The 12,779-nt window shown below is 42.3% G+C and overlaps 1 protein-coding gene across 14 annotated transcripts in view; it reads right to left on the minus strand.

Annotated features, from left to right (window-relative positions):
* Nucleotides 1-12,779, minus strand: part of LOC138757496 (Krueppel-like factor 3) — a 120,194-nt gene that overhangs the window by 37,391 nt on the left and 70,024 nt on the right. For 5 of the 14 annotated variants that reach the window (XM_069924955.1, XM_069924942.1, XM_069924944.1 and 2 more), the window contains one exon: nt 1,108-1,201. The exons of 4 other annotated variants lie outside the window; for them this stretch is intronic. In XM_069924955.1, coding sequence (XP_069781056.1) covers nt 1,108-1,164 — 57 coding nt within the window. In that variant the 5' untranslated portion in view covers nt 1,165-1,201. Of the gene's footprint in view, nt 1-1,107; nt 1,206-12,779 lie in introns of all 14 variants that reach the window. 5 more of the 14 variants (XM_069924945.1, XM_069924947.1, XM_069924949.1 and 2 more) reach the window with 1 other exon arrangement.

The following is a 12,779-nucleotide window of genomic DNA, read 5'->3' on the forward strand; positions in this document are numbered from 1 at the left end:
CAATAATAGCCCAATAGACCCGGTAGACTTCCTATCAATTCTACAAAGCAATTGAAAAGATGCAACAGGTCCCATTCTTTTTATAATATTTAAAAATTAATAGTTATTTTGTTGGCGACACTGATGATAAACTCAAATAAACTTTTGTGTAATGGGGCCAAATTATCTTAATGAACTATTTCATTTTAAAAAAACAAATATTGCCCTGCTAATAGCATCCTTTTCTGACACATATTTTGCTAGCATCTCTTGTGAAGGCCAAAATGTGTTCAAATAAAATACAAACAGCCACCCTATGCCAGACAAGGACTGAACAAGTTTAAAGGAATGATAGGTGATCTCATTGAAACATAACAAGAGTCTTCAGGAGATTGACAGGATGGTTGTGGATCCGATGTTTCTCTTGGATGGGATCGCAGTCTCAAAATAAGAGGATAGCCAATCAGGATGGAAATGTGAAGCTATTTTATTCATACCAAGGGCAATGAATCTTTGAAATTCTTTAGCTAAGAGGGCCATCCAGGCTCAGTCTCCCAGTGTGAATGTTAAATATTGATGGAATCATGGGATGTGGGGTTAGTGCAGGAAAATGGAACTGGGTGAATGATCAGCCTGATCTTATTGAATGGTGGAGCAGGCACAAGAGGCTAAATGTTCTTGTGTACTTGCAAAAGCAAATATTTATAGTGAAATTATATATCCTAGCTCAGTACAAACCGCCTAATTTGGATAAGGCTGTGAAGAAACACCAACTTGAATTTGTCCTTGGTCAAAGCTCAAGAATGTGTATTTTCACCAGCGAACTGAGATTATCAAATTGGATAATCTATCAATCAAGATGGGAGCTTTTTCTTTCCTGCATGTTTCAGCAGTTCACTGGATAAACTCACTGTCGTATAGATCACAATCAAAATATTGCATTCTTTTCAAACCCATTGTTAGAGAGGAAGAAGGGTTTTCAAATATCTTCTGTGGTTTGAAGGAGGGCCAAATTATCATAGCTATTCCACATGTATTAAAGAAGCACAGAGTCTGAAAATGCAAATAATAGCTAATCTGAAACACTTTAATTTTAGGATTCATGTTTCTCCTCAGAGTCATGCTCACCGTTGAAGCTGGCTCCATTGGGTCTTGTTTGGCAGGCAAGCAGTCAAACATGAGCATTTTGAGGAAACTTCAGTGCCAGAAAGACTCAACTTTTCTACCTGTTAAAGAAAAAAAATCCTGAGTATGACTCATGTAATCACTTTTTGCCCACATGAATAGCACAACCCAAGTAAATGAAGCACCTATGAGAGGCATCCAATTGAAGCGTGTCCTACATGCCCTCTGCTCAATATTGGGGAAACAATTTGGTCTCCTTTCACAGAGGACCTTCTCTTACTACCCTATCATTGCATAGGATGCCATGGGTTAATGCCAATAATTGCACATGACTACTTGACTGTTGGCCTCCAACATCACAACAAAAGTAGTCCATCCCAATGTTGTACCTAAAAAAGAATCAGATAATCTCTTTGCTTTGATAATCCCCAAATGTGAACTACCCTCACCTGACTTAGTGAATGTCTCTTCAATATGTTGTTTCCACAGTGTGATGTCTCCACCATGGGACTCATGCAAGTCCTCACTTGGTGAATACCCTAATTTTCAAATGGAATTGAGAATGCATCAGTGTTGAATACTACTGCATAATGTGTCTCTCTTCTATTGATAAATTATAAATGTTAAATCAAAACTGAATTAAATGGAACAAATCCAAAGGTTTTTTCAGCTTTTTACGATGTTTGGATAGTAAACCTAAAATAGATTGATAAAAATTGCATTTGTAATTATTCTAACATTATTCATATTAATACTTTTGAATTAATGATTATTCTACACTTGATAAAGTATGGGAAGTGAAATAAAACAATACATCTCAATGTAAGCTCAGTGCACTTTATTATACGATACATCATGCACAAATTAATTGAGTAATGCATTCTTGCATGAAGGATGCAGTCACAAAGCACAACACAGAACCTTCAAGAGTTTTGGACACAGCCATAAGATTAAACTTATACAAATTGTCACTCAAATTAATATAAATAAAACCATCTCTCTGCACAAATATAGCCCAAACAGTTCAACTTGTTTTGAAATGCCAAATATAAATATATAAATTACACAAGTCTGACTTGTGGAAGATGACAGTATAAATTAATTTTGCTTGGCTCTTATGGATCTTCTCAGAAGTGCCTGTCACTTCCTCAAAGATAGACCCATCTAAAGAGCCCTTCTGCTTTTTCCCCAAAACCATTGATGATGGGCATCTTCTTTACTTTTACATCCAATTCGAAAATACTTTTCTTGTTTTAATTTCACAAGTGATCTCCTGTTCACATTAGTATACTGTTACAATGTAATAATACTGTTACAACACTGTTAAAAATAAGGCAGCCAACATAAAGTTATTAGGCACTTTCAGGTGGCCAAAATACCCTGATGTAAAGCCACATATTCTACCCCTGAAAGAACAGGAGGCGCACTTTCCAGCCCTCCTCCGAGAGGGATAATCACCGGAGCACTGAAGTCCTCCTAGGCACCTGAATGCAGCTGCCTGAAAGCGACTGCTAAGGGGATGACAATCAGCTGGCGAGCGCACGACAGCTCCCCTCCCCGCAGCCCCTGCCCCCCAGTACGGGATGTCAGGGCAGGAGCAGGCGGTGCAGGACGTCAGGGCTGCACTGGCCACCCCAGCCCTGACATCTCGAAGGGACAGGAGCCGGAGTGTGCTCCGAGGTGCCTCCCATGCAGCTCTCCCTTTCAGGTGGTCAGTGCTGCACTTTTAGCGCTGCTACCTGAACAACCATTACATAGGACTGAATCCTCTTCTGCAGGCACATTCTTGGAGGAGAATGGACCTGAAAGTGGCTATTGTAAGCAAGTCTGAGCAACTTTCCTGGCACAAATTTCAGTGTATCTGTAAATTGTATGGGGATAAACTCTCATATTATATTATATGGTATGCGCCGCTTAATGTCCATGACACATTCTGTGAAAATAAGTGTTATGCGATGTGGACGTTGTGCAAACATCATATTACTGTATAGTATATACTTAGCAAAGCAATGTGGGATACTGGTGCCTAACCATTTAATCTGGAATCATTGGGACCTGCTGTTGTTCAGAATCTTCCAGAATTTTGGAATCATTTTAAAATGGTGGTCCCTTTAATCAAATTTGATGTTTCAAATTACGCAAAATTGCACAAAACAGGGGGCATGGGGTGTGAAATTAATTTAGATAAATAAAGACCATAAAAATCATTAGCGGGCTTTTTTAAATTTTAAAATAGAACTTCAAAATAAATTGGCTCAGACACTGCAGACATCTCAAACAGTGCAAATGCAGTAAACGCACATTTCAGCTCAAACATCACGTGAGAATAAACTATTTTTAAAGACTTCTTCCAGTGTTGTCTGTTTAATTAAAAGAGGTTTCTGTCTAAGCAGTCTCTCTTTAGTTGAATAAACAGCCATAACTTCAAGCTCACTGATAAATGAACGTTGTTCCATCCCACCAATTAACTGATCGCACATTTTATCCATATCATCAATGGGCATTTTTTCACCTGTGTGCACAATGTCTTTGTCCTCATTATGACTCTCCTCATGCTTATCAATATGTAACACCATTTCAGCAATTTCCCCATCACTTAAGGAATGCACAACGGGTGCATCATTGTCAATTGTTCAGCACTTCTTCGATGTCAGCTGCCTCTAACACTTTTGGTATAGGCAATGAGGTTAACAATCATCTTCCTCTCGTTACTGACACGAAAACCTTCAAAGTCTTCACCTGTAGGCTCATTTTCATCGAACGTTGTTGATGGCCAAAGTCTATGCCAAGCATGTTTTAATGTTGCTTCAGTTACATTTCTCCATGCATTAACAAGTGCATAATCTGCAGAAATTTTTTCACCACAGATTTAAGATACTTTATCCTGTGATCCTTCTTAAATTTTTGCAGCCAACCATGTGAATATTCACACTCACCCTCAAGGTTCAGTTCTTTGTGGTTTGTTTCATTACAAGCAGACCAGGCAGTGGCACGCATTCACTTCTTTGTTGTCGCACCCACTCAATAAGCACTCGGTCAATATCTACTTTTTTCCCCCTAGGCAAAGATTTCCTTTTATTCATCAGTCTGTGGCCATCGCTCTCACTGTAAAACTTCAACAATCATTCTTTCTGTTTTCTCAAATCATATATGGTGGACAATCCCACACCATAATCTTTTGTTAAACAATGCACAGATATGCCACTATCAAGCTTCCGCAGTAACTCCACCTTCTGCACAATCGATAATGAGAGAGGCTTCCTTTTCTGCATCTTACTGCTACCCATAAGGGACTCTGCAGCTCTCTTTGCCGTGTTCCAAGGCTTCTGACTGGCAGTGTCGACTGGAAGGGCAGGTGGCGACGATGCTCGACAGGGAGGAGCACTTATAAAGTTACGATAGCGCTAATCAGTGATGGCGGTCGAATAGGAGTTGCTCTTATAAAGTGATAGTTGCACTAATTAGAGACAGCACGCGCCAGGAAGAGTCAGAGCGATGATACCGCAAATTATCAATGTGGAACGCGATGGGATAGATGGGAGTTGAGCGAGGGTCGCATCGGGCCATGTTTGCCGCCAAACTCCATCTTTGATGAGCAGATGTCATCTACCAAAAAAAGTGCTGGTTTTTGGAGGTGGCCATTTTTCAGAATTCCGGATGAAAGGTTATGCCCCTGTACTGAACTTACATTAAATTAAATTGTTTAATTTTTCCTCACTTTTTAAACTTTTATGTAAATACTTTCTTAGCCTACATCACACACAATTTAACAAAGAGGATCAGGATCATCCACATCACTATTCTCAACTTCCTCATAGTATTCCACTGGAAGAGTGGCAGGTCGAATAACATGAAATTACAGAGTGGCAGTCCATTGATGAATTGTCGCTCTGTAAAGCCTGAAGGACCTGGCTGAGGCTCTTCTTTGGGGAGGTGTTGGCTTCTTCAGGAAACATGGCCAGTGTTGTTTGCCTAGTTTTCTTTTTCTTTTCTTCATAACTTTCTTTATATTCAGCAAACACTCTATCAGTGAAAAGCATTCATGTTTGGGTCCATCTCTTCAGCAAGCTGTTATAGACTGCAAATAATCTGGCGAATCCCTTAACAGTGAACCTCTTCTGCACCTGTTCTTCTTCTGCAGTTTCCTTTTCCCTTGCCTCTTCTTCAGCTATTCACTCTAGCTCCAGAAACTCTTCATTTGTTAGTTCCTCAGGAACCACCTCTAGTTCTTCAATGACCTCATTATCTATATCTAGGTTCAGGTTGTTGTTTACCATCTCAACAACAGCCCTATTAATCTTTGCAATCTCAACATCTTCTTCAAATTCCTTTAAGACATGTATATACTGCTACATATGCCATTCACGCACTCTTTGGTCACATCATTTCTTTGTTTTTGAGGATCATCTTGATTGTCGAATGCGACCTTCCTAAATCATGGACAATAGAATTCACTTCCATGCCACTTAATAACCTTCTGTTTCACTTCCAAATCGATATTTCTCCTTTGCCTTTTGCTGCTGTTATCACTAACACTGGTTTTGCTGCATTTCAAGATCAAGATTTAATTTATTGTCATAGTAAAAAAAAGTGTCCTATTACATGAAATTTCTTTTTGCCCGCTGCAATGCAGACAGGTTCAGCACTGGCAGGAATCACCTAAGTGCCTCTTACAGTCAGATACAGTCAGAGAAAAAAAAGCAAAAGAAAGTCCTCCCAGAGTCGAATGTCCGTAGATTCACCTCTAGTACTTCCGCAGCCATTCAGAGTCTAGACCAAACCATTGGCAACCCGAGCTCCAGATTTGAACCTCCTACACAGTCAGGATCCCTTCAGCACCATCGGCACCCCCCCCCCCTCACATCCTGGTTCCGATATCTGGTATCCCTCCAGCCAGTTTGAGCCAGGTTCCAGCAATCTGTAGCCTGGCACAAGTCTCCTGATAGCAGTCTCCAGAAGCCCACAGCCTCCATGTGTTCCTCGCCTCAAGTCACCAGCAACCCACTGCATTCACTGGTCCCTCAGCCTCAGAGCCCCTCACAGGTCAGCCACTGTGGTCACTGTCCCATGGGTCATCTCCTCCACATTTCCTTCTCAGACAGTGGTGGGGGGGGGTGATCTTTCTGTTCTCTGGTGCCATGCTCCAGTCCTCCACGTCCCCAGAGTCTGCAAACCCTCATGGCTGCTGCGAATTAATAGGCACCACCATCTTGAGCACAGACAATATGAGAAAGAGGTATTGACGACTTTTCTGGCCTGAGCCCTTCTTCAATGAATGACAGATAGGAGCCATGATAGATAGAAAGTACAGTACAGTACCTACATACATAAGCCTTTGTATACAAAAAAACGTGTTGCTCATGTTGTGTATGGGAAGTTGGGACCTTTACTAGGAAAGGTATGACGTGAACAAAAAGGATGGGTTGCACCTGAACAGGAGGGGGATGAATAGGTGTTGGGAAGGTTTTAAACTAGTTTAGCAGGGAAATGGGAGCCAGAATGAGCGGGCACAGAATTGAGAAAATGGTGGAAGGTTTAAGCTATGTGTAGTGAGTTTGTGAGGAAGGATTTGCAGAGAAGGGAGCATAAATGTAGTAAACACACAGAAATGCAGGTCTTGCAGTGTCCCTAGGAAGTAAGATATACAAGTGAAGTTTTGGACCTGTTCCCTTCTCCAAAAAAGCAGGAAGGCGTCTGAATTAAAAGGGCGAGGAGCACAGACCAACAGCCAAAAGGAGTAAATTGGATATGGATATAGGGCAGGAGAGAGGAAAGATTAGAATTATTGATTGGGAGAGGGGGTTGGCTCAGTGAGTGCAAAGCTGGGGGGAAGGGAAAGAGAGAGAGAGGCAGAACTACAGGAGAGGAGACATAGGGATAGATGGGGGGGGGGGAGGTTAATGGAAACCAGAGAAATTCTCTGCCCCATTTCCTTGCCAACATGTCGACCATGGTCTTGTGCACTGCGAGACTGAGACCACCGACAAATTGGAGGAAGAACACCTGCAATCGGATGGCATTAATATCAACTTGTACTCACTCAGAGCATAAACATAGTCAGTTGGAGGATTTGAAACTTACTTATTTCAATGCAAGAACTATTCGCAATAAGGGAGGTGAAGTGAGAGCATGGATCAGTATGTGGAATTATGACGTTGTTGCTACCGTTATGTTGGATGATGCAATGACAGGATTGGCTGATGCAGATACTGGTCTTTAGATGTTTTAAAAGGAATAGGAAGGAGATAAACGAGGTGGGAAGGGGGAAGGAGTAGCATTACTGGTCTGGGATAGCATCACTGCTCCAGAAAAGGGGACAATGAGGAGGGATTGTCTGCTGTGCCAGTATGGGTGGAAGTCAAAACAGGAAGGGAACAATCACTGTATTGGCAGTAGTCTGTAGGCCCCTAAATAGTCTTTGGGACATGGAAGAGCAAAGGCAGATTTTACAAGGGTGCAGAAATAATAGGATTGTTATTATGGAGGATCAGCTTCCCAAATATTGACTGGCAGCTCCTTACTGCAAGAGGACCTGTTCTGGTAATGGGGCAGAATTTTCAGGTGGATCCAAGAGGGATTGCTGACACAGGATGTAGACAAGCTGACCAGAGGAGAGGCCATACTGGACCTAGTACTGGGTAAAATTATCATTTTGGTGACAATGACTACAATTCCCTGATCTTTAGCATATGTATGAACAAGATATAGACAGACAGGTAAAGTGTTTAATTGGGGAAGAACTAATTATGATGGGATTAATCAGGAATTGGGGAGAGTAAATTGAGAACAGATGTTCTCGAGGAAAAGCACAGAAACAATGTAGAGAATGCTCAGTGATCACTTACGTGGGGTTCAGGATAGGTTTGTCTCATTGAGACAAGGAAAAGATGGTAGGATAAGGGAACTGTGCTTGACAAAAGAGGTAAGGTGGCTATTAAGAGGAAGAAAGAAGCATACAAAGGGTTTAGGAAGCAAAAGACAAGAAGGGATCAAGAAAATTATATGGTAGCTAGAAAGAACTCAAGAATGGACTAAGGGGTGCAGGAAGTGAGAATGAGAAGGCAAGTAGGATTAAGGAAAACCTTTAGGTGTTCTATGTATACGTGAAGAACAGAGGGATGAAAAGAATGAAGGCTTAAGGATAAAGAAGACCACATGAGTCTGGAGGTGGAGGAGGCTTGGGGAGGTCCTAAAGGAATACTCTGCTTCAGTGTTCACCAGAAAGAGGAACCTTGGTCAAAATGTGAGGTCAGTGTAGAACAAGCTTATGTGCTGGAGCATGTTGAGGTTAAGAAAGAGAAAGTTCTGGATTTTCTTAAAAATATTTGATTGATAATTCCCTGGGACCAGATGAGGAGCTGTATTTCCCAGGTTACTACAGAAAGCAAGGCAAGAGATTGCTTGAGCATTAGCAATGATCTTTATCTCCTCCCTGGCCACAAGGAAGGTATCAGAGGTTTGGAGAATGGGAAATGTAGTCCCCTTGTTTAAAAAATGTAAAAGGGAGAATCCTTGGAATTATAGATCAATGAGTCTTACATTAGCTGTGGACAAACTATTGGAGAGGATTCTTAAGGACAGATTTACGAGCATTTAGAGAAGTACAATCTTCTCAGGGAGAGTCAGCATGGCTTTGTGATGGATACCTCGTGCTTGACGAGCCTAATTGAGTTCTTTGAGGTGGCAATTAAAGAAATTGATGATGGTAGATGTGGTGTATATGGATTTTAGTAAGGCATGTGGCCAGGTACCCCATGATAGATTCATTCAGAAAGTCATGAGTTATGGGATCCATGGAATCTTGGCTCTATTGATTCAGAATTGGTTGCCTGCATAAACCAGAATGTAGTAGTAGATGGAACATATTCTGCTTGGAGGTCAGTGATTAGTAGAATTCCACAGGGATCTGTTCTGGGGGCCCTGCTCTTTGTGATTGTTATAAATGATCTGAATGAAGAGGTAGAGGGATGGATCACTATGTTTACAGATGATATAAAGATTGGAGATCTTGTGGATAGTATAGAAAGTTATTGCAGGTTACAACAATATATAGACAGGATGCAGAGTTGGGAGGAAAAGTGATAGATGGAGTTCAATCTGGATAAGTGTGAGATGATGCATTTTGGAGAGTCATACCTGAAGACAGAGTACATGGTTAGTGGCAGGATTCTTAACAGTGTGAAAGAACAGAGGGACATTGGGGCAATAAATCCATTGATCTCTCAAGGTGGCCATGCAGGTTGATAGGGTTGTTAAGAAGGGTTATGGTTTGTTGGCCTTCATTAGTCATGGGGTTGAGATCAAGAGTCATGAGGTAATGTTGCAGCTCTACAAAACTCTGGTTAGACACTTAGAGAGAGTATTGTGTTCAGTTCCGGTTGCCTCATTACTGGAAGGATGTGGAAACTGTGGAAAGGGCACAGAGTAGATTTACCGGAATATTCCCCGGATTGGAAAATGTCTCACGTTTGAGAGTAAGTTAACACAGTTGGGGCTTTTCTCTTTGGAGTGAAGAAGGAAGAGAGATGACTGAGATTGTGAGAGGAGGAGATAGGGTGGACAGCCAAAGCCTTTTTCCCAGGGTGGGGCTAGCAAACTGCAGAGGATACCTTTACAAGGTGAGGGAAGAAAAGTTTAGAGGAGACATCAGGGGTAATTTTTTATACACAAAGAGTAGTGGGTACCTAGAGTGCATTACCAGGTTTGGTGGTGGAAGCTGGTACAATTGGGAAATTTAAAAAACTTAAGACAGGCATATGGATACAAGAAAAAATAGAGGGTTTTGAAGGAGAGGTAGTGAAGGTTTAGTTTGAGTAAGTTTATATAGGTTGGCACCAGGGGGCCTGTACTTTGCTGTAAAGTTCTATTTTCTTACTGTAATAACTGTCCATCCCAAAGAAGAAAGAAGCCTTAATAATCTATGGCAGAAATGGACGAACAACATTACCTGAGAAGTACTTGTTACATCCTCATATGAACCAGACTTTCAAATTAGCGGATCGGTTCAGTAAGATTCTGGGCAGTTTTAACTTCCTGAAGTAGGGAACACAGACTGCAACAAACTGCAGAGCGCATTGCCAGAGAAGCTTGGGAGGCCATCTGAAAGCGCTGCTGGAGAAGGCCGAAGCATAGAAAATGGGTTGGCATTGAGGTTAGACTGAGAAATAACCTCTTCAGACCCACGCTCCCATTGATCTTACTCTCAAACGTAAGATCACTGGAGAAGAAAATTGATTACCTGAAGCTGGATCTGAACCTGAGAGAACTGCAGGCCTACTGTGTTCTAATGATTACAGAAACTCCATTCCAGACTCAGCGATCCAGCTGAGGGGACCTTCAGGTCAGACAGAGATGCTGCCGCTTCTGGCAAACCTCGAGGAGGGGAGACTGTGCATTTACATCAGCGAGAACTGGTGAACAAATGTCTCTGTTGTGAAGTCATTCAGCTCAGAAGAGATAAAGTACCTTCTTGTGAAACGCAGACCCTTCCACATGCCCAGGGAATTCTCAGCCACGCTAATCACTGCAGTCTAGGTTCTGCCTTCGGCTAATGAGAGTGAAACCATGAAAAAGCTTTACCATGTCAATTTTGCCACCAGAGAGAACACCCTGGATCATGTGTACACCAATGTCCCTGGTGCATACAAGCCTGCACTTTGCCCCTCCCCCCCCCCCCACCTTCGCTACTCAGATCACATATCTGTCCTGCTAACCCCAGTATACAGACCGCTGGCAAAGATTAGTTCACAGGGAGATCAGGACATAGCCTGGGGGTGAGGTACAGCAGTGCTGCCAGACTGCTTTGAGACCAAGGACTGGAACTATTTCATGGAAAGACCACAGCCTGTTCAAGTTGATATCAGAATGTCGAGCAATGTCATGATGAGCACTGCCGCACCTCAGGGCTGTGAGCTTATCCCACTCTTATTCACATTACGGACTCACAACTGCATCTCCAGATCCAGCTCTAACAGTGTCATTAAGTTTGCAGATAACAAAACAGTAGTTGGTTTAATCAGCAACAAAGATGAGTTGTACAGGGCCCTGGTGAGACCCCACCTGGAGTATTGCGTCCAGTTCTGGTCTCCAATTTTGAGGAAGGACATACTAGCTATAGAGGGTGTGCAGCGCAGATTTACAAGGTTAGTTCCAGGGATGGCGGGGTTGGCATATGCTGAAAGGCTAGAAAAACTGGACTTGTATCCGATGGAGTTTAGAAGGATGAGGGGGGACATGATTGAGGTATACAAAATCATCAGGGGGATAGACAGGGTGAAGTCGGATTACTTGTTCCTAATGATGGGGGAGACGAGGACTAGAGGGCATAGTTTAAGAATACAGGGTAGGCCCTTTAGGACGGAGATGAGAAAACATTTTTTTTACCCAGAGAAGTGTGAATCTGTGGAATGCTCTGCCACAGAGGGTGGTAGAGGCAGATTCGCTGATTATGTTCAAAAGAGAGTTAGATAAGACTCTAGTGGGCAAAGGAGTTAAGGGTTATGGGGATAAGGCTGGAAAGGGGTACTGATGGTAGTGATCAGCCATGATCTGTAAAATGGCGGTGCTGGCTCGACAGGCCGAAGGGCCTACTCCAGCTCCTATTGTCTATTGTCTATTGTCTAATATTGAGAAGAGGTGAAAAATCTTGTGATATGGGGCAAGAGTAACATCCTGAGTTTCAGTGTGGACAAAATGAAGGAGATGATTGTGGACTTCAGGAGGACCAGTAATGACCACCCTCAATTATACATCAACAACTCTGTAGTGGTTAGTGTGGAGAGCACCAAGTTTCTTGGAGTTTGCTTAACTAGTGATCTATCGTGGACACACAACATCTCACTTATCAGGAAGATGCAACAGCGGCTACACTTCCTGAAAAGACTGAGGCATGCAAGGATACAGGACACCATTATGCCAACCTTCTATAGGATCTCTAACAAGAAGTGAACCAGTACTTGAAGGGCCGACATGGCCTGTTTCCGTGCTATAAGCGGTTATATGGTTATAATGTCCTGGCTGGCTGCATCACCGTGTGGTACGGTGCTACAGAGAAATGGATTGGAGTTCAATTGGGTGGCAGAGAGTATCACTGGAGTATCCCTCCCCCCATCCCCCACCCCCACAATGATCTACTGGGATCATTGTCTGAGAGGGTGTGCAAAATCATTAAGGATCCCTTCCACCCCACTCACAGCATCTTTTAGCTGCCCCCATCGAGAAAGAGATACAGGAGTGTTAGAGCCAGTACCACCAGGCTAAGGAACAGCTTCAGTGAGAATGCTGAATGACCAAAGGATGTGCTCTCACTAATCAAATTAGGCTCTCCTATTACGAAACAATATTTATGTGTTTGTATATATGAATACCTGTCCTGCACATGTACTGTTTGTATGTGTGTTATGTCTGGTTGTGTGTCTGAATCGAGTACCAACGAATGCTGTTTCGTCGGGTTGTACTTGTGGAATCAGATGACAATAAACTTGAGTTGACGACTCATTGTTCTGGTAATGTTTTATATTAAATTATAGGGTTTCTAGAAAGATAAATCAGGTCCAAAGGAAAGGGAAGAATTGCATTTATGCAATATTAGTCATCCTCTCAGTATATCTCATAGTGGTAGATCCAATTATGTATTTATTGATTTAATCAGGGGTGTAATGTAAGATAGGTAATGG

This window comes from Narcine bancroftii, chromosome 3 (assembly GCF_036971445.1).
Source record: "Narcine bancroftii isolate sNarBan1 chromosome 3, sNarBan1.hap1, whole genome shotgun sequence".
NCBI lineage: Eukaryota > Metazoa > Chordata > Chondrichthyes > Torpediniformes > Narcinidae > Narcine > Narcine bancroftii.